The following is a 26,722-nucleotide window of genomic DNA, read 5'->3' as shown; positions in this document are numbered from 1 at the left end:
TACACACCTGTCTGGTCCTGATACAGGACTGTATCGTTTGCAGTGGGATTACATACCTGTCTGGTCCTGTCACAGTACTGTGTCATTTACAGTGGGATTACACACCTGTCTGGTCCTGTCACAGTACTGTGTCATTTACAGTGGGATTACACACCTGTCTGGTCCTGTCACAGTACTGTGTTGTTTACAGTGGGATTACACACCTGTCTGATACAGGACTGTATCGTTTGCAGTGGGATTACATACCTGTCTGGTCCTGCCACAGTCCTGTGCCATTTACAGTGGGATTACATACCTGTCTGGTCCTGTCAGAGGACTATGTCATTTACAGTGTGATTACACACCTGTCTCTTCCTGTCACAGAACTGCGTCTTTTACAGTGGGATTACACACCTGTCTGTTTGTGTCAGAGTACTGCATCTTTTACAGTGGGATTACACACCTGTCTGTTCATGTCAGAGGACTATGTTCACACAATGTCCCAACTTCATTGGAATTTGGGGTTGTATGTTTATGATAGATTTAAAATCTCACAATCGTTCAGATGAGCTGCTTTTTGATGCAGTGTGCTGATGCAGTGACTCGCATCGACACTCAGTGTTTTTAATTGCTTGTGCAATGGATAAGTTCACATAATTATTATGTGTATTATTATTATGTATGTCAGAGATTTTGAACTTTTCAAAATTTTCTTTGCGCCCTTGCACGATGCCGTTCACAGTTTACAATGGTTTTCAATGAGTTTATGACTTAACTCTCTGACACGGCAGACTGCGTACCGGTTCACCAATCAAATTCATGCAAGTGTCAAGGCACCTATACCGTTTTACGCCATCTTGCCCTTTATAGTTCCATGCAAATGCTATGTTTAATATTGGCTTGCAGATGTTGCCATATTTAACTGTATCAAATGCTTTGAAACACTGAACCATTTCAACACAATTGCTTCATGTTGATTCAGAGGTTCAAAAAGCTTCAGTTTCTCCAACAGTCTTGGATTCTTTCCTTTTCCTTTTTTTTACCAGTACCGTGTCAGGAGAAAGACCACAGCAAATTAGGCAGAGTGATAACAAAGCGGGTAGCAGAGTCACCCACTGGTGCCGTGGCAACAAACACTGTGACTGTTACCACAGAAGAAATGGTGGCATCTGATTGGTGCTGTGACAACTGACAAAAAGTTATGTTCATGACAAAGCCATTGCCATTTTCATTGATTCTGTATGTTGTGGAGTATAAAACACAGAATACTGCAGCTGCCAATAATTATTTTAAATCTCACAATAACACACACATACATATTTAAATATTTTTTAATCTTCATTTTTTTCAGTTTTGCAGTGGATTTTGGTCTCACAGGGACAGATGGTACAAATCATCAGCTGAGGTTATCAACAGAGTAACTTTAAAACCATTTTTAAGTTCTTAAATTAGGATTTAGAATTTTTCTGTCTATCATTGCAGGATTGATGCGTGCTCAAAGATAGTAGTCTTCCTCCTCGATGTCTCCATGCTCGTCCTGGAATCCGAGTGCCTGGATGTCATGGGTGATGTCGGTGATGCGACGGTTGAATTCCTGAGATCCTGAGGCCAAAGAGCAGCTGCCGTACCTGCAGAGGAAAAGAGGTGGTTCTCTGATGGTCACCTCAGACTATATGTACAGTATGTCAGGGTGGTCCTGTATGCCAAAAATAAAAATATGACTTTCTTAAGGTGCTTCCTGACAGAGTTGTTCATCTTGATGAGAAAACGTTTTGTGCTCAATTTTATTTTGATACAACTATTCTAATCATTGTAGCACACAGGGTGGAAACTGCAATAGTTGAGCATATTAGTGCAAACCAGCAGCAATAATGTACCTGATCACAATTGAAATACAAACTGAAACAACAATCCTTTCTTCTTTAACTGACTCCACGGGAGAGATAAAAAAAGTATTACGTCGCCTCCGAGACATGACACTGATGCCACTCAATAACTTGCAGCAGGTGGTGCTGCTGTTCATCCTTGGTTAAGATCTGACTGTAATCTTGGATAAGTTCAACTCTTCACTCAGCAAAATCACTGACAGTAGCAACGTTATCTCGGACCTGCTGTGAGGACTGGAATGACGGGTCGTCCTCCCACTCTGAGGGTCCTTGATGAGGATGTCCATGATGATGCTGAAATGCCTCAAAAGTGCCACCTGAGGCAGATGGAACAAAATCTGGCACTAATGAGCTCATGTATCCAGTCCATAAGTCAAAATGTCACTTGCACGTCACAAAAAACGGGGGCCGGGTGGCAGTGGTTAATATTTTTAAAATCTCTTGAAATTTCACCCAATTTATTTTTACCCCAAAAGCAACCAAAAAAATGAAGAAACACCTGAAAAAGGTTTAGTGCCTTGAATCACCTTGAAAGATGTTTCCCTGCAAGCTAATGTATCACTCCTGAGCTTCATTAAATCTCAAATACTGTTATTCACTCTTTTAGCTTCCTCCGTCTTTCCTCTGTTCTTGTTCTGTAACAGCACAGTGTCATCTGCATAAAGCTGCACCAGAATTACGGCTTGTAATGAAAATCATTTTGTCCGATCAGGATGATGTCCTCCTGGTCTACGTACCCCCTCACGGCTGTGGCCAACACGTTGCTCATGCTGCGTTTGATGCGTCCAAAGCTGTCGGTTAGAATTCCTCCTTCTCTGATCCCAATGCTCTCCAGGAAAGTCTCAAAAACACCGACATCCTGGTCTGGGATGAACTGGCGCATTCCTGACATTAAAAACAGACACATTTAAGATGTTTTTTTTTCGTCAAGTAATTTGTGTCAACAGTTTGTCTTGTTGTTTAATTTGGTGAACAAGTGAATTCTCTGCTCTCAAACACTATTGCAGCCAAAAAAAACCAAAGAACCATCGACATGAAGAACAGCTGATTGAACCTGCTGTCGATTAGTCTCTGGATGTCATTATTTTAATTCATTTAGTTGGGTTAATTTAATTTATTTTGGGGCTCTTTCTTAATAATTTTAACCAATTTCCTCAAAGGATTCATGATCTCCAAATGTGGCAGAATTCTGAATCTAATGAGAAAGAAGAACTCATTAAAAACTGGTGGTAAGTGAAATTTGACTGTGGATTCTGTATCATTCTTTTGCATTTAAAATCTTTTGATCAGTTTCTTAAAACATAATGTGCTAATTTGTAAGAAACCTCTCAGACATAAATTTCACATCAAAACCAGTCAAGTTTCCTGCAGATCAGAATCAAGATGCAGTTTTCCGGGGTCACTAACCCACCCCCGGCACCCCCTTGCCGTGCACATATATGGATGCACTTAAATATTAAAGTGATTAATTCAGAATCTCTCTTTTTTAATGATATAACAGTAGTTATTATTGTTATTTGATTCTTCCAAAGACAATTACCATTTTAATTAGTTTTGCTATTTAGATGTGAACAATTTTAATTTTGACATACTCAGAGCAGAAACAACCTCAGATTTCAACATGATCTTTGGCATCCTCTTTAGGGGGTCTCGGACCTCAGGTTTTGAACCAGAGAGACGACTGGCTTTGGCAGAACTGTGCTCTCTGAGTGCTCTGCTCCTTACACATGAGGTCGTGGTGGAGGAATATGTCATGTGTGAACTCTGTCTCACTAACAGGAAGTTATGGTTTCCAGAGTGGAAGTGGGTCAGAACTTGTGAGTCATCTCCAATATGACCACATGAGTGTGGATGAGAGGCTGTGGTTATCCACACAGGCATTTCATGGTCCCCTTCTCTCTCTCTCTCTCTCTCTCTCTCTCTCTCTCTCTCTCTCTCTCTCTCTCTCTCTCTCTTTCTGTCTCTTTCTCTCTCTCTCTCTCTCTCTCTCTCTCTCTCTCTCTCTCTCTCTCTCTCTCTCTCTCTCTCTCTCTTTCTGTCTCTTTCTCTCTCTCCTCTTTGTGTCTGTGTCTCTCACCCAGCAGCAGGAACTTGCGGTTGTCACCGTACAGTTGCAGCAGCTCGCTGCAGAAGTGTTGGATGTTTGAACCCAGTCGGTACTCTCTCAGCAGCACTGCAAACCGTTGCAGCTCCAGTGGGGTCAGCTTGTTACGGAGCTACAGCACACATGTACACGTTAGAGAAACATGGACACACATTAGAGGTGTGTGCACACGTCAGCGGAGTGTGCACACATTAGAGGAGCACACACACACACACACATTAGAGGAGCACACAGACACACACATTAGAGGAGCACACACACACACACACACACAGACAGACATTAGAGGAGCACACAGACACACACATTAGAGGAGCACACACACACACACACACACAGACAGACATTAGAGGAGCACACAGACACACACATTAGAGGAGCACACACACACACACGCATTAGAGGAGCATGCACACGCGTTAGAGGAGCACACACACACGCACACACACACATGTTAGAGGAGCGCACACACACACACACACACACACATGTTACAGAAGCATGCACACACGTTAGAGGAGCCCCCAGACATTTGAGGAGCACAAACACACACAGGTTAGAGGAGCACACACACACACACACACATTAGAGGAGCATGCACACACGTTAGAGGAGCACACACACACGCACACACACACATGTTAGAGGAGCACACACACACACACACACATTAGAGGAGCACACACACACATACACACATTACAGGAGCACACACAGATGTTAGAGCAGCATGTGCACACATTATAGGAGCACACACACACACACACACACACACACACACACACACACACACACACACACACACACACACACACACACACACACACACACACACACACATTAGAGCAGCACGTACACATGTTAGAGGAGCACACACATGCAAACACATCAGCATGTAAAGGTGTTCATGTTGACTCCACTGTTTGGCTGCATCATCACCACAGTGACATTTCACAGCCAAACAAACACACCTGTAATAACATCTATTTGTAGCAGTTGGAAAGAAAATTCCAAATTTCTTTTAAGTCTCAGATAGCAAATCTGAATTATGTGATGGTTTCTGCAACAGGACGAGCAGTAGCGCCTGCAGGACTGCAAACTGACAGGTGTCCTCACTGACATTTGACATTTGTCTCTACTTTGACCCCAAAAAGTTGGTCATTATCTTCAGTCTGTGGTGATTTGGTGTCATGTGATAGTGTGATGATGGCCGACTGTTACACACCGACCTGATTGTGACAAATAAAAATTACGTCAAGGTTGGTGAGACGACCATGAAGTGAGTTTATATCCCAAACATCTTGGGTTTGTGATGATTTGGTGTGGACTACTGCACCCAGACAAACGCAGCCCATTTCCACAGGTCCTGAAGTGCACACGTTCAACAAGTCCCTGTGCACTCCATCATATCTCATTCCAGTGTGAGACCATTTTGCCTGTATCCCACAAGGTCACCAATTTGATGCCTTGTTTCTCTGTTACACATATTGCTGTTGTCAAACGCGTTGACGTCCAGAGCGCCTCTGAGATGCGTCATTAGACTCCTGCAGGTTCTGTCTGATTCAAACAGCAGAGTCGGTGACACTTCTGTTCTGGATGGTGACACCAACACTCACAGCGATCATGTAGTCCTGCATCAACAGCAGGGTGGGGTTACTGTCACCTCCATCACCGGCTGACGTCGGGCTGCGATGGGACTCCTGCAGAGACACAGATGAGCTCTCGCTGTACGTCTCGCTGTAGTAAAGTTCGAAGGCGTCCTGGGACCCGTCGCTATAACACACAGAGCACATTAAAAACACGGCATGAACACTACAGACGGCGTGCTGGCATGTCTGTCTGTAATGCACACAGAACTAAAGTGGATCATAAAGTTTTTTTTTTGAGGACATAGGCGGTACTAGGGTGGGCTTTGATGGGGCTGTAACCCCCCCCAAAAAAACTAAATCTCAGCAGGCCGCCATAACGCCACCAGAAAAACACATTTGCCTTTCAAGATCCTGATTTTAGCCCCATGTTCCCACATTCACTGACTGATCTGGTTCTGTAGCGCCCCCCACAGGCCTGATGATGTACTGTTTATTGCTAATTTGTTTTAGCATAGAAAAGCTCCTGTTGTCTCAGTTGAAAGCAATGAAAATGAAGCGGAGAACATGGTTTTACTGAAGAAGTTCTGGCCAGGTGTGGCACTGTTTTGGACCATAACGGGCTGATTAGCAGCTCGCCGCGCCTCTGCTGGTTCCCCAAGCAGCTCTCAGGTTGCGGTGTTGAGCACCAAGTCTTTCTGAAGAGATAAAACACCTGTCTTTTTGTTCCCCAAGACCTCGCTCAGAGTCCTCGTGCACTGGATTGGCCTGTGCCCAAATCAGACAACCCAGGACAGCGTAACTCAGTGTACCACCAAAGGAACTGGGTCCATTCACGAGGACACGCCCACAGGAAATGTGCAGAATAAATTGATCATGTGACCAGAACTCGACTCACTATGAGCTGCAGCAGCTGAACTCGGGATCGTAACTGTAGGACGTGTCAGTGAGACAGCTGTCACCTGCAGAGATGGAGCACACCCATTACAGCTAGCGCCCCCTGCTGCCTCTACTGTGCATTACAGCACACAGCAGAACTAATACTTCTCTGAATGTTTTCCCTTTAATCAACTGTGATGTGTATTTTATTGCTATTATTCATGAACAAAAATGAATTTTTATGCTCTGATGATGTCATACAGAAACACTGTGTCACTCACTCCTCTGCAGCCAATAGCGGTCTGGCATGGTGTGGTGAAACCCCGCCCTGTCCACACACTCAATGGTGTGATGGCCGTAAATCATCTGGAACATCTGACAGATCAGAGAGCAGTACTCCTCTGCAGCGTCCTGCACGCAAAGACATCGTTATTGTAGGTATCATCATCATCATCATCATCATCTGCATCGCCATCATTATCATAATTATTGTCATCATCATCATCATCATCAACCGTCATTATCATCGCAGCCCAGTCTCACGTTTTTTTTTCGTGCTCCTGTGACAATATGAGTCAAATTTTTGTGACTGTTTTTTTTTTAAACTCACTATTCCTAACCCTACTCCTACCCGACCCTAACCTTAACCATAACCTAATCTTACTCTTTCCCCCCACCCTAACCATAACCACCCCGGACGGGGGGGTCCGGGGTGGTTATGGGTGACCGGGGTGACCCTGAACCATCCCTTAGTTATGCTGCTATAGACGTAGACTGCTGGGGGGTTCCCATGATGCACTGTTTCTTTCTCTTTTTGCTCTGTATGCACCACTCTGCATTTAATCATTAGTGATCGATCTCTGCTCCCCTCCACAGCATGTCTTTTTCCTGGTTCTCTCCCTCAGCCCCAACCAGTCCCAGCAGAAGACTGCCCCTCCCTGAGCCTGGTTCTGCTGGAGGTTTCTTCCTGTTAAAAGGGAGTTTTTCCTTCCCACTGTAGCCAAGTGCTTGCTCACAGGGGGTCGTTTTGACCGTTGGGGTTTTACATAATTATTGTATGGCCTTGCCTTACAATATAAAGCGCCTTGGGGCAACTGTTTGTTGTGATTTGGCGCTATATAAAAAAATTGATTGATTGATTGATTGATTGATTATCAACATCATCATCATCATTGCCATTATCATCATCATCGTTGTCATCATCGTCATCATCATTATCATCGTAGTCATCATCGTAGTCATCATCATCGTCATTGTCATCATTATCATTGTTATCATCATCATTGTCATTATCATCATCGTCATCATCATCATCATCGTAGTCATCATCGTCATCAGCATCATTATCATCGTCATCATCATTGTCATAATTATCATTATCATCATCATCGTTGTCATCATCGTCATCATCATTATCATCGTAGTCATCATCGTAGTCATCATCATCGTCATTGTCATCATTATCATTGTTATCATCATCATTGTCATTATCATCATCGTCATCATCATCATCATCGTAGTCATCATCGTCATCGGCATCATTATCATCGTCATCATCATTGTCATAATTATCATTATCATCATCATCATCATCATCATCGTCGTCGTCATCATCATCATCGTAGTCATCATCGTAGTCATTATCATCGTCATCATCATCATTGTTGTCATTATCATCATTGTCATCATCATTATGATCATCATCGTAATCATTGTCATAATCATCATCATCGTCATCATCATCATTATCCTCATCATCACTGTCATCATCATCATTGTCGTCATCGTCATCATCATTGTCATTATCATCATCGTCATTGTCGTCATTATCATTGTTGTCATCACTGTCGTCGTCATCATCATCGTCGTTATCATTATCGTTGTCATCATCATCATTATCATCATCATCATCACCATGATCGTCGTCATCATTATCATTGTCGTCATCATCATCATCATTATCATCATCATCATCATCGTCGTCGTTGTCATCATCATCACATGGCCTGAGTACATGCTAGCACCATAGTGAATTACTAGCTGGTTTTTGGGCATCAAGACAAAATATATTTTGAAGCAACAATGGCTCCATTGTCCTTTAGGGGGCGATATAAACAATTTCACACAAGAGTGAGTGAGCTTATTGATTATACAGGAAAACAGGAAGTCACAGCTGCGTTATCTCTGTTGGATTTTCTGTTACACACAGACGTTCCACACAGTGTCAGAATGGGTGGACCTGGACCATGTTGGAATTCTGATGCTGCACAAAACATCCAGAAATTGTGTTCGAATTTCCAGCCCTTTTATGCTTATATGCTGAATTGTTAACGCGCATTACTGCACATGTTGTTTTATTTGAAGGAGGTGAAACTTGAAAAGTCACAATGTGATTATATACATTTTGACCGGAGGCCATCAAAATATGGCCATCGGGTATTGCGAAGGCTTTGTGTCTGTCCGTCTGTTCGTCTGTCTGTGTTCAGCTTAAGTCCAGTCCTATTACTGCCAGACTTCAAATTCACAGTAAACATTTTTTTTTTTTGACTGGCGGGGTGACAACCAATCAGAGCAAAGCGCCACCATGACATAAGTGGCTGCTTTCTCCAAAACTGCTCCATTTATGTTTATATAACATGTTTCTCACACATTCTATAAATGTTAGCAAGAAACACTTTTAAAACTGAAAATGCTGTTTTTGGAATCTAATAACACCTCTGAAGAGGACATTAGCGTGGTGACATCACAGGCTAGCTGCAAACGTTTTATTTGTGTGTAAATATAACCTCTTAGCCTCTTATATTTATATACTTGACACTGAGATACCAATTAAACAACCAAAAATCATAAAGAAGACACTGCTCCTACGGCTGAGGGTATTTTAGCATTGTGTTATATTTATAATATGAATCATGCAGGCGGGTGGGGTGGGGATGACAGCCAATCAGAGTAGAGTAGCACCGGCTGGTCTCTCTCTGGTGCTCCAAAACCTTTGTTTGTGTGTAAATATAACTTATTTCTCATATGATACAATATATTATGTAAAAGCTAGCGAGAAATAAACACGTCTTAACGTCTTATACCGAAAACACTGATTTGTAACCTGACAACAACTCTGGAGTGATTTATAAGACATTTCGCAGACGTCAGCATATATGCTAACTTCCGCTAACTCAAGCACATAAAAGTAAACATTGTTTATAAATGATTGATTGATTGATAGAGGGGTTTTACTCAGTGGTGGGCACAGATAACTTAAAAATTGACTTTGATAACAGATAATCAGATAACTGAAAAGTTATCGTTGATAAGGATAAAACAATAAACCACCCAAAAATGTATCAGAAGTTACAGATAACCGATAAATTCCATTATTGTCTCTGTTACACTTGCAACTACTAACAAGCTGATTTTGAGTTTTAACAACACGATTTCTTCTGATAGCATCAAAAGCAACAACAGACCCAAACAATAAACCAGCACTTCAGTCTTTGAACATCCTGCCCCCTGCTGGAAGCTCCTGTTTACTACATGGCTTCCAGCACAGAAGCAAGCTGAAAGGAGCCATGAAACTCAATTCTACTCGATCACAATGCTTCTGTCAGGCCGAGGTCTTGGAAAATAAAGCAATGCTGAGTTATGGTTTGGTGTATAAATAAAATGAATACTGATAGAATAACTCCATTAGTGTCAATTCTGTCATTAAAAGTTAAAATATAACATATATCTTTTAATGTTGAATAATGCACTAATTCTGAAGTTCTGTAACAAACACAGACAGATCGCAAAGGATTCTGGGTAAAATGTGCCTCCACTAAACACTGATTGGTTGAGTCATTCAGTATGTAAACCAACATGTTAATGTGGCATGTGTCATGTGTTGGTGTTTACAGATAAATGTGCTTTTGTAAAATATTTCATTTTTTTATTTGTAAAAAGAGGCATTTTCAAAAAAAAAAAAAAAAGCCAAGTTGTAATTAGATAACCGTCTGATATAACCGGTGTCAAAAATAAATAAAACACTGCCATGATCTACTGGTGCCAGACGTTCTATACTTAAGCTGGGTTTACACTGTGCGAGTTTTGGCCCTTTTTCATCAGATTTTTCATTTGTGCGAGAATTTTTTGGATCTCACCGAGTTTTCAGGTTAATCATGCGTCCTGCATCGTTTAGGATACATGGAATAACGAGCTGCGTTTAACATCTCATGACCACCTCTCGCACTGTGCCTGTACAAACACCGCAGACCTGTCTTGTAATGTTTTTTTTGTTTGTTTGTTTTGTTTTGTTTTTAAACTTTGATGTCTCCCATCAAGAGTTTTTGCAAATTAAGTTTGAAAAAAAGCTTCTGTTTACGTTTTGCTTCTGGAAAAATGAGTTTGAGGTGTGGTTTTTGAACATACAATGTGTGTGAGAACATAATTCGTGCGCTCTGAACTTTTACACTGTGCGGGGGTACAGTTCTGTGGTAAAGTTTGAGCTGGAATCGAGTACACTGATTGAAAATATCAGCCCAGCTTCAGTTTGAATACTGCCATGAACACTACTAGCCAGTAGATGGCAGTAGAGACTTGCCAAAACAAAATCCCAGATAATCTGTGTCTGCTGCTACTCTGCTACATTTAAGATGTGTGGAATTTAATAAATGCAAACACAATAACATCTATAAACCCAGAGAATATATTCACAAGAGTTTTAGGCACTAGAGTTTAATGCTATTATCTGTGGAGTCTGATCAGAGTGTCTCAAATGCATTTTTCATGTCGTGAATGTACTGAGATTATCCTATACCCATAATGCACCTGGACACAGCATGTCTACACTAAAACCTTAAAAATTAGCGCATTACTTTAAAACTAAAACATATAGCTGATATTTTCACTTTATAAAACTTCAGACGTGACATTAATTTAAATAACTTGTCCAAAATTAGTTTAGTTTGGTTAAAATTTGAACCATAAGTTAAAAATGTATGCCTCTGGATGACTTGGGTGATATTGCAATGATATCCGTATGGGTTAAAAGAAATGAGTTTTTATTTTTTTGGTGACCAGTTTCCCTTTGCCTGCAGAGGATAGAGTGGCTTCTTCTAGAAACAGCTCTTCTCTTTTTGCAGAGGATAGGGCTACACATCTACTACAAAATGTTTAACAGGTAGGTGTTCAACTGATTTTAAATTTTACAAGAGTTTATAGCTGTTCAACTTTGTTTACCGCATTAATGGTCATAAATTTATCAGAAGATGATTAGTCCGATAATGGTTTTCAAAGTTATCTGAAAAGATAATCCGATAATGAAACATTATCTTCAATGGTTATCGGTTTATCGGAACTGTGCCCACCACTGGTTTTACTGAATATGTACAAAGTGTACATAAGACAATAGGATCTGAATAATTAAATAACAAATATATATATATATATACACACTTTCAATTCAATTTAATTTATGTAGCACCAAATCAGGTGCCTCAAGGCGCTTCTCACAAGTAAGAGCTAACGTTATCAATTCCTACAGCAGCACACAGGTGAATTTCAATTTTTAATTTTCAATTTACTTTAATTTATATAGCGCCAAATCACAACAGAGTTGCCTGAAGGTGCTTCACACAAGTAAGGTCTAACCTTACTAACCCCCAGAGCAACAGTGGTAAGGAAAAACTCCCTCTGAGGAAGAAACCTTAAGCAGACTAGACTCAAAGGGGTGACTCTCTGCTTGGGCCATGCGACAGACATAAATTATAGAGTGATTCACAGAAAAATTCACAAAATGAATATACAGGAAATGCTGTTGGTGCACAGGACAGGAGGGTCTCCAGCACAAATACAACTCCCATCTCTGGATGGAGCTGCACCTTAAACAGAGAGAAAAAAAAACAGAATCAGGCATGAGAAAGACAAGAAACACTGTATAATTTGCCAGCATAAATCAACAAGAAAAACAGAAGAAATACTAAGGTGATCGCCGGCCACTAGCCCTAAGCTTCACTAAAAGACCCAGAATTTAGGTAAAGTTGAGGCCGCGGCATGCTCTGTTTACTAATAAAATGTATTAAAAGAGGAAAAAGTGTAAAACAAAACTATACCAGTATGCTAGCCATACGAAAGGGAAAATAACTGCGTCTTAAGTCTGGACTTGAAAGTCTCCACAGAATCTGACTGTTTTATTGATGCAGGGAGATCATTCCACAGAACAGGGGCACGATAAGAGAAAGCTCTACAAGCTGCAGACTTCTTATTCACCCTAGGGACAGGAAGTAGCCCTGCACCCTGAGAACGTAAAGCCCCGGCCGGTACGTAAGGTTTAATTAGGTCAGCTAAGTAGGGAGGTGCCAGTCCGTGAACAATTTCATAGACTAGTAGCAGAACCTTAAAATCTGTTCTCACTGGGACAGGAAGCCAGTGAAGGGATGCCAAAATGGGTGTAATGTGGTTGAACTTTCTGCTTCATGTCAAAACTCTGGCTGCAGCATTTTGAACCAATTGGAGAGCCCTAATGCTGGACTGCGGTAAACCAGAAAATCGAACATTGCAGTCGTCCAATCTAGAAGAGATAAACACATGGATCAGAGTCTCAGCATCAGCCATAGACAGGATGGGACAAATCACTATATTTCGCAGGTGGAAGAAAGCAGTCCTCATAATTTTTGTAATGTGGAGGTCAAAGGACAATGTAGGATCAAAAATTACCCCAAGGTTCCTCACTTTGTCAGTGTGATGTATGACACACAAGCCTAGGCTGTGCATTAACTGGTCAAATTGATACAGATGTCTCACTGGACCAACAACCATCATTTCAGTCTTATCAGATTTTAAAAGTAGGAAGTTTCTAGACATCCAACTTCTCACTGATGCAAGGCAATCTTCTAAGGATTTTATGTGAATGAGATTACCAGCAGTTATCGGCACGTATAATTGAGTATCATCAGCATAGCAGTGAAAGGTAATCCCAAAACGCCATAATATGTGCCCAAGGGGTGCTATATAAAGGGAGAAAAGCAGCGGGCCTAAGACGGACCCCTGTGGAACCCCAAATTTCATGTCACTAAGGTTAGAGGTAGTGTTACTGTACAAAACACAATGAGAACGACTGGTCAAGTATGACGTCAGACATGCAAGGGCACTCCCAGTAATCCCAAAATGATTTTCCACCCTATCAAGTAGAATATGATTGTGACAGTGGTAATGAAAAACTCCATCTGATGATTTGAGGAAGAAACCTCAAGCAGACCAGACTCTAAGGGATGACCCTCTGCTTATTCCATTCTAACAGTTACAAGGTTTTGCAAAGTTTTACAAAGGTGAAGAAACACAAAACAAAATCGGAAACAGGAAAGAATATTCATGCACTGTACAGTGGTCAGCACTGTTGCCTCACAGATTATAAAGAAGAGAATGCCCATATGGCTGATTGCATTATATTTTAATATATAGTTTAGCTTGAACTCTTCTACTAATGCTAACTGCAGCCTTTACAAAGTGTCATAATGGTGATTGATCCACATTCCACGTGGTTATAGGAGTTAATGTTTATAATGGCGGCGGAAATTGCTAACTGAATTATGAATTAAATTAACATGTTCTTTGAGTTTGTGTTCATGTGTCACTGGGCTGAATTCCTACGGGGCGCTGTTTGGAGGAGTGCAGGTACCCTGTTCTCCACAGCCAGGATCACCAGGTTACAGTAAGCATCCGGACACGGCGTTGGCTCCAGCGGGTTGTGGTTTCTCCTTTCCCAGCTTCCGTAGCTTTTCCCCCGCTCCCAGCTTCCTGTGCAGGCCTGCCGGCGCTCCCAGCTCCCCCCACCACTTCCTCCACCTCCTCCTCTCCTCTCCCAGCTCCCTCCTCCTCCTCCTCCTGCACCATACCTCCTTTCCCAGCTCCCTCCACCTCCTCCGACTCCCACCCCCCAACTTCCACTCATGGGTCTTCCGCCTCGGGTTTCCAAGCTTCCTCCAGCTTTCCGGGTTTGTTGCCTGTTCTCCCAGCTCCCTCCCACCCTCTTCCTCTCTAAACTCCCTCCTCCTTTCTCTCCTCCTCTCTCCACATTCTGGTTTTTGTCATGGTTGCTTCTGGACAAAGATGGCCTCCAGTCAACGCCACAGATAGTGTGTCTTCGCTCCATTGTGCCCCCTGCAGGCCTTGGGTCAGCATTGCCGCTCATGGTTTGATGTCGTCCATCGATGCCTGTCTGCTTTTTCCTCTCCAGACTGTCGTCACTGGCAACAACAGTGTCCACGTTCAGCCCTGTGGGAATTTAGGGTTTGAAAAGCAGGTCTGTCTCAGTGCTCAGGTGTGTCTCAGTGCTCAGGTGTGCCTCACGTGTGTCTCAGGTGTACCTCAGGTGTGTCTCACTGCTCAAGTGTGCCCCACGTGTGTCTCAGGTGTATCTCAGGTGTGTCTCACTTCTCAGGTGTGCCTCACGTGTGTCTCAGGTGTACCTCAGGTGTGTCTTACTGCTCAGGTGTGCCTCACATGTGTCTCAGGTGTGTCTCACTGCTCAGGTGTGCCCCACATGTGTCTCAGGTGTACCTCAGCTGTGTCTCACTGCTCAGGTGTGCCCCACGTGTGTCTCAGGTGTGTCTCACTGCTCAGGTGTGCCCCACGTGTGTCTCAGGTGTACCTCAGGTGTGTCTCACTGCTCAGGTCTGCCCCACGTGTGTCTCAGGTGTGTCTCACTGCTCAGGTGTGCCCCACGTGTGTCTCAAGTGTATCTCAGGTGTGTCTCACTGCTCAGGTGTGCCTCACGTATGTCTCAGGTGTATCTCAGGTGTGTCTCACTGCTCAGGTGTGCCTCACGTGTGTCTCAGGTGTACCTCAGGTGTGTCTCACTGCTCAGGTGTGCCCCACGTGTGTCTCAGGTGTGTCTCACTGCTCAGGTGTGCCCCACGTGTGTCTCAGGTGTACCTCAGGTGTGTCTCACTGCTCAGGTGTGCTTCACGTGTGTCTCAGGTGTATCTCAGGTGTGTCTCACTGCTCAGGTGTGCTTCACGTGTGTCTCAGGTGTATCTCAGGTGTGTCTCACTGCTCAGGTGTGCTTCACGTGTGTCTCAGGTGTATCTCAGGTGTGTCTCACTGCTCAGGTGTGCCTCAAGTGTGTCTCAGGTGTACCCCAGGTGTGTTTCAGTGCTCAGGTATGCCTCACTTGTTTTATCAGTACTATTTTTTTGGTAAGGGAGGTGTGCCTCAAGTGTGTCTCAGGTGTATCTCAGGTGTGTCTCACTGCTCAGGTGTGCCTCACGTGTGTCTCAGGTGTACCCCAGGTGTGTTTCAGTGCTCAGGTATGCCTCACTTGTGTCTCAGGTTTCTGTGTAGGCTCTCAGTTGTCCAGGTGGTTTCCATAGTAGAGAAGCTTGAATCTTCGACTGGACTGGGTTGCTTGACGCGATTCTTCTCGACAAGAGTCAAGACAGAAGTCAGACCACCAGAGCAAGAATTTTAGCTGAGGAAGCTTCTGCGATTTGAAGCGAAACATCCTTGCGTCAAGCAACCCAGTCCAGTCGAAGATTCAAGCTTCTCTACTTTGTGTCTCAGGTGTATCTCAGGTGTGTCTCACTGCTCAGGTGTGCCTCAAGTGTGTCTCAGGTGTATCTCAGGTGTGTCTCACTGCTCAGGTGTGCCTCATGTGTGTCTCAGGTGTACCTCAGGTGTGTCTCACTGCTCAGGTGTGCCCCACTTGTGTCTCAGGTGTATCTCAGGTGTGTCTCACTGCTCAGGTGTGCCTCAAGTGTGTCTCAGGTGTATCTCAGGTGTGTCTCAGTGCTCAGGTGTGCCTCATGTGTGTCTCAGGTGTACCCCAGGTGTGTCTCAGTGCTCAGGTGTGCCTCACGTGTGTCTCAGGTGTATCTCAGGTGTGTCTCACTGCTCAGGTGTGCCTCAAGTGTGTCTCAGGTGTATCTCAGGTGTGTCTCACTGCTCAGGTGTGCCTCAAGTGTGTCTCAGGTGTATCTCAGGTGTGTCTCACTGCTCAGGTGTGCCTCACGTGTGTCTCAGGTGTACCTCAGGTGTGTCTCACTGCTCAGGTGTGCCTCACGTGTGTCTCAGGTGTACCTCAGGTGTGTCTCACTGCTCAGGTGTGCCTCACATGTGTCTCGGGTGTACCCCAGGTGTGTCTCGGTGCTCAGGTGTGCCTCACGTGTGTCTCAGGTGTATCTCATTTGTGCCTCACTGCTCAGGTGTGCCTCAAGTGTGTCTCAGGTGTATCTCAGGTGTGTCTCACTGCTCAGGTGTGCCTCACGTGTGTCTCAGGTGTACCCCAGGTGTGTCTCACTGCTCAGGTGTGCCTCAAGTGTGTCTCAGGTATGTCTCATGCCAACCTGGTCTCACGACAAGTCGTGATCCAGCAGCACGAAATATGCAGTAATCAATTGGTTCATGATATTTTGACAAGAAGTGCCTCATTTTCGTCACGGTAGCACAAATTCATTGTAATTCATTCCGTGATGGCTGCATGAAATTAAAAGTGAAGCGTCTGGGTGGTTATGGTTATGGTTAGGGTGGGGGGAAAGAGTAAGATTAGGTTATGGTTAAGGTTAGGGTCGGGGTAGGAGTAGGGTCGGGAATAGTGAGTTAAAAAACACCCCGTCACAAAAATGTGTCTCATTTCGTCACGGGAGCATGAAAAAAAAAAAAAAAACATGAGACTGGGCTGCTCATGCTCAGGTGTGCCTCAGGTGTATCTCAGGTGTGCCTCAGGTGTATCTCACTACTCAGATGTATCTCAGGTGTATCTCACTTCTCAGGTGTGTCTCAGGTGTGTCTCCCCTACTCAGATGTGTCTCAAGTGTGTCTCTACTCAGGTGTGTCTCAGGTGTATCTCACTACTCAGATGTGTCTCAGGTGTGTCTTAGGTGTGTTTCAGGTGTATCTCACTACTCAGATGTGTCTCAGGTGTGTCTTAGGTGTGTTTCAGGTGTATCTCACTACTCAGGTGTGTCTCAGGTGTGTCTTAGGTGTGTTTCAGGTGTATCTCACTACTTAGGTGTGTCTCAGGTGTGTCTTAGGTGTGTTTCAGGTGTATCTCACTACTCAGATGTGTCTCAGGTGTGTCTTAGGTGTGTTTCAGGTGTATCTCACTACTCAGGTGTGTCTCAGGTGTGTCTCACTACTCAGATGTGTCTCATGTGTGTCTCAGGTGTGTCTCACTACTCATGTGTGTCTCACTACTCAGATGTGTCTCAGGTGTTTCTCAGGTGTGTCTCACTGCTCAGATGTGTCTCAGGTGTGTCTTAGGTGTGTGTTCAGGTGTATCTCACTACTCGTGTGTCTCAGGTGTGTCTCACTGCTCAGATGTGTCTCAGGTGTGTCTCACTACTCAGGTGTGTCTCACTGCCCAGGTGTGTCTCACTACTCATGTGTGTCTCAGGTGTGTCTCATGTGTGTCTCACTAGTCAAGTGTGTCTCAGGTGTGTCTCAGGTGCACCTCACTGCTCAGGTGTGCCTCAGGTGTGTCTCAGGTGTGTCTCACTACTCAGATGTGTCTCAGGTGTGTCTTAGGTGTGTTTCAGGTGTATCTCACTACTCAGATGTGTCTCAGGTGTGTCTTAGGTGTGTTTCAGGTGTATCTCACTACTCAGGTGTGTCTCAGGTGTGTCATAGGTGTGTTTCAGGTGTATCTCACTACTTAGGTGTGTCTCAGGTGTGTCTTAGGTGTGTTTCAGGTGTATCTCACTACTCAGATGTGTCTCAGGTGTGTCTTAGGTGTGTTTCAGGTGTATCTCACTACTCAGATGTGTCTCAGGTGTGTCTTAGGTGTGTTTCAGGTGTATCTCACTACTCAGGTGTGTCTCAGGTGTGTCTTAGGTGTGTTTCAGGTGTATCTCACTACTTAGGTGTGTCTCAGGTGTGTCTTAGGTGTGTTTCAGGTGTATCTCACTACTCAGATGTGTCTCAGGTGTGTCTTAGGTGTGTTTCAGGTGTATCTCACTACTCAGGTGTGTCTCAGGTGTGTCTCACTACTCAGATGTGTCTCATGTGTGTCTCAGGTGTGTCTCACTACTCATGTGTGTCTCACTACTCAGATGTTTCTCAGGTGTGTCTCACTGCTCAGATGTGTCTCAGGTGTGTCTTAGGTGTGTGTTCAGGTGTATCTCACTACTCGTGTGTCTCAGGTGTGTCTCACTGCTCAGATGTGTCTCAGGTGTGTCTCACTACTCAGGTGTGTCTCACTGCCCAGGTGTGTCTCACTACTCATGTGTGTCTCAGGTGTGTCTCATGTGTGTCTCACTACTCAAGTGTGTCTCAGGTGTGTCTCAGGTGCGCCTCACTGCTCAGGTGTGCCTCAGGTGTGTCTCAGGTGTGTCTCACTACTCAGATATATCTCACTACTCAGGTGTGTCTCAGGTGTGTTTCAGTACTCAGATGTGTCTCAGATGTGTCTCACTACTCAGGTGTGTCTCAGGTGTTTCTCATGTGTGTCTCACTACTCAGATGTGTCTCAGGTGTGTCTGATGTGTGTCTCACTACTCAGATGTGTCTCAGGTGTGTCTGATGTGTGTCTCACTACTCAAATGTGTCTCAGGTCTGTCTCTGCTCAGGTGTGTCTTAGGTGCATCTCACTGTGCTCAGGTGTGCCTCAGATGTATTTCATTGCTCAGGTGTGTCTTGTTTGTCACTCACTGTTCAGGTGCGTTATTACCTGTCTTCAGGATGAGCAGGTGCAGTGCGTCATCTCTCAGGTATGAGGCAGCAGCGATCTCGTGCGTGGGGATCCTCATCAGCAGTTTCTCATTGTCCCTCCAGGTAAGCAGCAGACAGCGAGCAGACAGACTGAGAATACAGTCCTGATCCACGCTGGTCTTCAACGGCAACACCTTCAACTGCTGCTGGCCAACACATGCACCTGATTATTGATTATTGTTGATGTTTACTGATTATTGATATATTAATTGCTGTTCTCGGCCCTGTTCAAATGAAAACAGATTTTTAAATGAGTTATTAACTACTGCAAACATCATTAGTTATAAAAAGGTTATTGCTCTTTCTTCTGAGAATTGATTGTATACTGCACACATTTTTATTACAAAAACCCGAGATAGTATTGATAGCAAACCTGATACTGGTTATTAAGTATTAAATTATAACCTGAGAAACAGTTTATAATTTACAAATGTCAGTATAATTTACAAATGTCAACAGTGTATTAATTACACTGCACTGATTAAATCCCCAACACTGATTGATTACTGGCCCAATAACAGCCATCAGTTATAAATATACTGATTACAAATCTCAACAGTGATTCTATCCCAACACCAGGAGCTGATTATAAGCATTTACAGATTGGTTTTGGATTAGAGATTAACTATGGGATTCTAATTATTAGTAAACTGAACTTTTAGGTTATTGATTATTAAACCCGAAGACACAGCAGCAGAAATAATGTTTTATAAACCAGCTTCGATTAGACCCAATATACCTTGATAAGGGATAATACTAATCATAACACTGATTAGTTACAAATATGCTATTGATTACTAACCCTGTGATTAGTTAATAACAGTACTGATTACTAATCCTGTGATTGTTTACAAATTTGTTGATGACCATGAACTCCTACACTGTTAGTTCTAAATATGTTTTTGATTACTAACTCTGTGATTATTTAATAATAGATTATTGATTATTAATCCTGATGCGATTAGTTAATAATAAATTGATCACCTGTGATTAGTTAATGTAAGTAAGTCTCTTCGGCTGCTCCCTTGTTTGCACTCGGGGTCGCCACAGAAAATCCAAGGTGGATCTGCATGTTGAATTGGCACAAGTTTTATGCCAGATGCCCTTCCTGACGCAACTCCACATTACATGGAGAAATGTGGCAGGGGTGGGATTTGAACCCGGAACCTTCTTACAAACTCTGTGATAAGTTAGTAACAAACTATTTATTACTAACCCTGTGATTAGTTGATAAACTATTGATTAATAAGCCTGTAATTAGTTAGTAATAGACTATTGATTATTTTCCCTGGGATTAATTACTAATAGACTACTGGTTACTATCTCTGTGATTAGTTAATAACAGACTATTGACTACATTATGTCTATGATTAATTACTAATAGACTATTGGTTACTATCTCTGTGATTAGTTAATAACAGACTTTTGACTGTTATGTCTGTGATTAGTTAGTAATAAACTATTGATTATTATCCCTGGGATTAATTACTAATAGACTATTAGTTACTATCTCTGTGATTAGTTAATAACAGACTATTGACTATATTATGTCTATGATTAATTACTAATAGACTATTGGTTACTATCTCTGTGATTAGTTAATAACAGACTATTGACTATTATGTCTGTGATTAGTTAGTAATAAACTATTGATTATTATCCCTGGGATTAATTACTAATAGACTATTAGTTACTATCTCTGTGATTAGTTAATAACAGACTATTGACTATTATGTCTATGATTAGTTAGTAATAAACTATTGATTATTATCCCTGGGATTAATTACTAATAGACTATTGGTTACTATCTTTGTGATTAGTTAATAACAGACTATTGACTATTATGTCTATGATTAGTTAGTAATAGACTACTGATTACTATCCCTGGGATTATTGAATATTTGTTATTAATTACTAACCCTGGCTGTGTCCAGGAGTTGAAGCAGCTCATCTCGGCTCGAGGGGTTCAGTGAAACTGACACCCACGTCAGGTGTCCAAGGAACTAAGGTGAGAGGTCAGAGGTCAAGATCAGTTTAAAATCTCTATTCTATTCTATTCTATTCTATTCTACCTTGACCTCCTTCTCCACGTAGTCGAAGATGAGACGCTCGGGGTGAATGAGGTAGTCCGGGGGGTAGAGGGGCACAGTGTGTAGTGGGCGTCGGTAAATACTGCCTCGATCCACTGGCTTGCGACTGGATTTTGACCACACCAGACGTTTAATCGGTGACACAAAGGCCTGGAGTGAGAAAGAGAGAGAGAGAGAGAGAGACAGAGAGAGAGAGAGAGAGAGAATTAATCTAATTCAGGGCACCTCCACCAGTGAGGTTTTAGTTTCACCCCATTTGTCTGGTGGTCCTGGTGCGGTGGTGTGTTGTGTTTCTCTGGACATGATCCAGTATGCAGTGGAAATCAAGTAGGCCAGGGACACGCCCACAGTTCACCCGGCTGCAGCAGGCAGATGATTATTTTGGGACGTAGAGACTCTCGGTGGTTCCGTGATGACGTGTGGTGTCAGTGCACACTGCCGGGTCTGACTTGTTTCTTTTCAAGATATCTTAGGGCCCTTTCACACATAGTGCAAAGTTTGGTCGACATGCGCACGAAGCAGGAATTTTATGCAAAATGTGTGGAATCGTCCCTGCCTCTAACACCTTGTACACCTGTTGCTACAACTATTTGCACACACCACCGGCTGACAGACAGAGTGTGCGCTGTGTGAACCCATCGCACCATCTCACGGCAGGTTTCGGCCAAATTCCAGGTGACATGCACGCACGCACTGACATGTGGGTGTATGCACTCCACTCACAGGAGGTGTGGATTCCGACAGAAGCAGCTGTGAGAATCTATGGACATTCCAGCAAGACAACACCTACTGTGTTTGGACAGTTATGGACAGACAACTGTCCACTGTGAGGCGCGTGTGTCTGATTGCCATATTTACATGGACATAAATAAAAACATATATCACCACAGTGGTGACAAGTTGCAGCAAGGGAGTGCACGCACGGAGTGGACTCTGACAGCCCCCCAGGTTGAAATGGACTGTCAGATCAGAACACGCAGCGGGCGATCTGACTGTCACATCACGCACCTGACTAGTAGATGTGGACATGATCAGAGCACACTGCTTCGCATTCATGTCATTTCATGACTGTATGTCAATGGCCATGGGTCATCACCAGAGGAATGACCTCTGCTCACTTGATAAATGCAGTTTTTTATATGGTGTGGGATTTAATTTTTTTTTGTATTTTTTTGTACTTCCATGTCCTTCCAGATATGAGGCAGATTCCTGCAGCTTTCAAAGAACAGCTCTGTAGCTCAGTGGTAAATTTGCTGACAGATAATCAGAGCTTTTGGAAGGCTCTAACAGACCTCATTAGAGGCTCGTTAATATGGCTTTCAGGGACAATTTTATGGGGATTATACAGATTAAGGAGTGTTACTGCCGCTTTAAGGACGGGCCACAACTGCTGAGAGCGTGGCACGCTCCCAGCGCCGATCGACATGCTCAGACCCCGCTGAAACAACCAGATCATTTCCAACGTGAAGGCTTTGTTGATCTGGGACCTCGTCTGACTTTCACAAAAAGGCAGAAGGCGTGGACATCAGCACTTTTTTGGCACATTCCACTGTTACAGGAGTTTTTTTCATGGAAAGAAAAGCGGAGGGACGCGCCACGGAGCCGTTCATTACGCGGTCTCACAGGATGGCATTGAGATGGCTTTCAGATGGATTCCGGTTGCTTTTCAGTCGTTTGATTATCCGATTGTGATTGTGCATGAGCTGGACATGCCCCAACATGTCCTGTGAGGCTTCATCATGGCGTTGCTTTGCGCCATGTGGCTCCACCGCGATGCTGTGGTTATACAACTAAATACTAGTTTAGTGATTCACAGGATTGCTAAAAAAGCAGTTTCAACATAATAGTTTTGAGTTTGTTGCGTCAACAGCAGATGCTACTATTATTGTGAACACCCCCTTTTCTACTTTTTTTTACTAATAGCCCAATTTCATAGCCTTAAGAGTGTGCATATCATGAATGCTTGGTCTTGTTGGATTTGTGAGAATCTACTGAATCTACTGGTACCTTGTTTCCCATGTAACAATAAGAAATATACTCAAAACCTGGATTAATCTTTTTAGTCACATAGCACTACTATTATTCTGAACGCTACTGTATACACACACACACACACACACACACACACACACACACACACACACACACACACACACACACACACACACACACACACACACAAAACAAACGCTTTGCAAAACAAAGCAACAACGTAGTTTTCATATGTGGTGATTTCAACATTGATATATTAAATCCATATAAGCATAGTACAACAGATGATTTTATCAGTGCAATGTATAGTATGAGTCTATTTCCAAAAATCAACAGACCAAGCAGAATCACCCTCAATTGTGCCACCTTGATTGACAAGATATACAGTAATAAACTTGATGATAAAAAATAAGTGGTATTCTAATTAATGGCATCACTGATCATCTACCAGTCTTCATCACCTATGATTACAACCACACCAATAGAGAGAAAGGTAATCAAAAAGAATATCAAAGAATGAGGTCAGGGGAATCAATAAACGCATTCAGGAATGAATTATTGGCAGAAAACTGGAAAGTGGTACACCAAGAAAAGAATGTGGACAATGCATATGAAATATTTCTGAAGGTATTTAAGCAATTATATGACAAATGCTGTCCACTTAAAGAATACACAAGAAAACTGAAGTATGGCAATTGTCCATGGATCACAAAAGGTTTACAAAATGCCTGCAAGAAGAAAAATGTGCTATACAGAGAATTCATAAGACTGAGAGCTAAAGAGGCAGAAAATAAATATAAACGATATAGAAATAAATTAACAAATATCATAAGGTCTAGCAAAAAAGATTATTATAGGACATTATTAGATAATAACAAACATAATATAAAGGGAATGTGGGGTATACTAAACAGCATTATAAGAAGTATTTCTAAACAGTTACAATATCGTGAGTATTCTATTGATGAGGGTAATGTAATTTGTAATAAAAATGATGTGGTTGACAATCTAAATAAATTTTTTGTAAATGTGGGACCTGATCTTGCAGGAAAAAGCTCTGATCCTGGGACGGTTGGGAAAAACATGGATGCATTGATAGAATTAAATTATAATTCAATGTTTCTCAAAGCGATGGAGGAGAAAGAAATATTAGATATTGTTAAAAAAAGTCAAAACAAAACACCAACTGATTATAATGACATTGATATGACAACAGTAAAAGAGATCATTGAAGGTATCTCAAAACCTTTAACATACATGTGTAATTTACCATTTCAAACTGGTTCATTCCCAAACAAGATGAAAATAGCCAAAGTCATTCCACTGTACAAAACCACTGTACAAAAATTCCTGTTTCTTTACTTTCACAATTTCCAAAATACTGGAAAAAGTCTTTAATAATACATTGGATATATTCATTGAAAAGCACAAACTACTCTCTGATAACCAATATGGTTTTAGATCAAACAGTACAACATCATTAGTTATAATACAAGCAATTGAAGAAATCACAAATGCCATTGAACATAAGAAATATGCAGTTGGAATATTTATTGACATTAAGAAAGCCTTTGACACAATCAACCATGAAATATTAATTAAAAACTGGAAAGATATGGCATCAGAGGTATTGTATCAGACTGGGTTAGAAGCTATTTACAACAGACACGGCAGTTTGTTAAGATGGGTGATGTCAGTTCTGAATGTTTGGACATTATTTGTGGTGTACCACAGGGGCCAGTGTTGGGGCCCAAACTATTTATATTGTATATTAATGATATTTGTAAGGTGTCACAGTTACTCGAACTGGTGTTGTTTGCTGATGACACAATTTTTTTTCTGTTCTGGGGACAATTTAAAAGAAATGGTAGAGGAAATCACTGAAGAAATGAACAAATTGAAAATATGGTTTGACCGAAACAAACTGTCATTGAACTTAAATAAAACAAAACTGTTATTTGGGAACTGCAGAACCAATGAGCAAGTATGAATACAGATAGATGGGGTGCAGATTGAAAGGGTTGATGAAAACAAATTCCTTGGGGCAATAATAGATGATAAAATCAGTTGGAAACCACACATCAAATATATACAAACCAAAGTATCAAGAAGCATTTCACTGTTAAACAAAGCAAAACATGTTCTGGATTATAAATCACTCCACATCTTATACTGTTCCATTGTCTTACCATATTTCAATTACTGTGTAAGAATAACTGTGGGGTAATAACAATATGAGTTCAATGAAATCACTAAGTATTCTTCAAAAAAGGGCAATACGTTTCATTCATAATGCTGGCTATTAAGGTCATACTCACTCACTCTTCTTAAAATCAGAACTATTAAAATTAAGAGACATAGTAAAATTCCAAACAGTACAGATCTTGTACAAGGCAAAAAATAACCTTTTACCAAAAAAAAAAAAAAAAATGCTTAAGGATAGAGAGGGGGGATATCAATTACAAGGGAAATACAATTTCAAAATTAACAAAATCCGCCCAAACAGGAAACAATTCTGAATTTCATTCTGTGGGGTGAGACTGTGGAATGGTATGAATGAGGAGTTAAAGCAGTGTCCAAACATTCAACAGTTTAAAACAAAATATAAGGAATGTGTTTTCATGGGATACAGGGATGAAGTGTGAGAGTTACTAGGTGTTCACGGGAAACCGTTATTGATTATTTATTTCTATATTTGTTTATGGATTTATTTATGCTCAATGTTAGTTGGGTCTGTCTTTTCTGTTGTGATTTGTTTTGTCGGGTTCCTTATGTCTTTGTCTTTTTTCTAATATTGTATTGTATCATTATTGTTACTATTAGTTGTTGCTATTATTATTATTATTATTATCATCATGATTGTCAATAGTATTTTTAAGGAAACAGGGATTGATATGTAAATCATTATACAGGGAGAAGGGGTGGGATTAGATAAATTTCGACTTCTTCTCACTCCTTTTTGAACTAACTTTAATTTTACGTTGTCTGTTGTTTTATTTTTTCTTTTGTTATGTTCAAAATAAATCTTCTTCAGTTCAATTAAATTATATATACTATATATATATATATATATATATATATATATATAGTAAATGATGTAAGTAAATTATGCAAAGTGCTGCAGCTCAAAATAAACTGATAAAAGTGATTAAACCAGATGAAAATTGTTAAAGCAGCAAGAACTGTACCTTCCTGGGCTTCTTGGGCTCATAGTCCATACTGGGCCGGTCCGGTCCTGTTCCAGCTGTGTCCCGCTCACCCTCTCACTATTTATTTTTTAAAGCTTTGTCCTTTATTATGGCGTTCCATCTTTCTTTTCTATCAGTTTTGGAGTTTTGGAGCTTTCGTTCTTTTTCTTCTTCTCTTTCTGATTGTTCTTTCAGACGTCTCCTGGGAACAGACGCACAGAATCACAGGAAGTCCAATTCCTGTCCAAGAGGAAACTCCACCACAACCTGATAAGACCTGCTCTCTGCACCGATAACATACTAAACCCACAGCGTGGCCCTTCACTACGACACCACACGC

The 26,722-nt window shown here is 42.0% G+C and overlaps 1 protein-coding gene and 1 long non-coding RNA gene across 2 annotated transcripts; one reads left to right on the top strand and one right to left on the bottom strand.

Annotated features, from left to right (window-relative positions):
- Nucleotides 1-1,312: 1,312 nt before the first annotated feature.
- On the bottom strand, nt 1,313-26,696 carry ccm2l (CCM2 like scaffold protein). The gene is made up of 11 exons (XM_034171805.1): nt 26,383-26,696; nt 21,185-21,352; nt 21,032-21,115; nt 19,072-19,255; nt 14,086-14,681; nt 6,716-6,845; nt 6,454-6,517; nt 5,586-5,742; nt 3,943-4,081; nt 2,603-2,750; nt 1,313-1,607 (listed from the first exon to the last, which is right to left on the bottom strand). The coding sequence occupies exons 1-11, from the start codon at nt 26,410-26,412 to the stop codon at nt 1,475-1,477; spliced, it is 1,833 nt and encodes a 610-aa protein (XP_034027696.1). The 5' UTR covers nt 26,413-26,696; the 3' UTR covers nt 1,313-1,474.
- Nucleotides 5,151-24,188, top strand: LOC117511887. Its single transcript, XR_004561119.1, has 3 exons — nt 5,151-5,161; nt 13,102-13,107; nt 23,831-24,188. It is a non-coding gene; the product is annotated as an uncharacterized LOC117511887 (long non-coding RNA).
- Nucleotides 26,697-26,722: the final 26 nt, after the last annotated feature.

This window comes from Thalassophryne amazonica, chromosome 6 (genome assembly GCF_902500255.1).
Source record: "Thalassophryne amazonica chromosome 6, fThaAma1.1, whole genome shotgun sequence".
NCBI lineage: Eukaryota > Metazoa > Chordata > Actinopteri > Batrachoidiformes > Batrachoididae > Thalassophryne > Thalassophryne amazonica.
Note: the sequence above shows the minus strand (reverse complement) of the source record. Positions and strands in the feature narration are given on the sequence as shown.

Excerpts from the sequence above, each read along its gene's own strand:
- ccm2l (XM_034171805.1), bottom strand. The coding sequence starts at position 26,412 with ATGGACTATGAGCCCAAGAAGCCCAGGAAG. Across the intron at positions 14,682-19,071 it reads CCTGCTCATCCTGAAGACAG|GGCTGAACGTGGACACTGTT; the intron begins GTAATAACGCAC and ends AAATTCCCACAG. Across the intron at positions 1,608-2,602 it reads TTGGCCACAGCCGTGAGGGG|GTACGGCAGCTGCTCTTTGG; the intron begins GTACGTAGACCA and ends TTTCCTCTGCAG.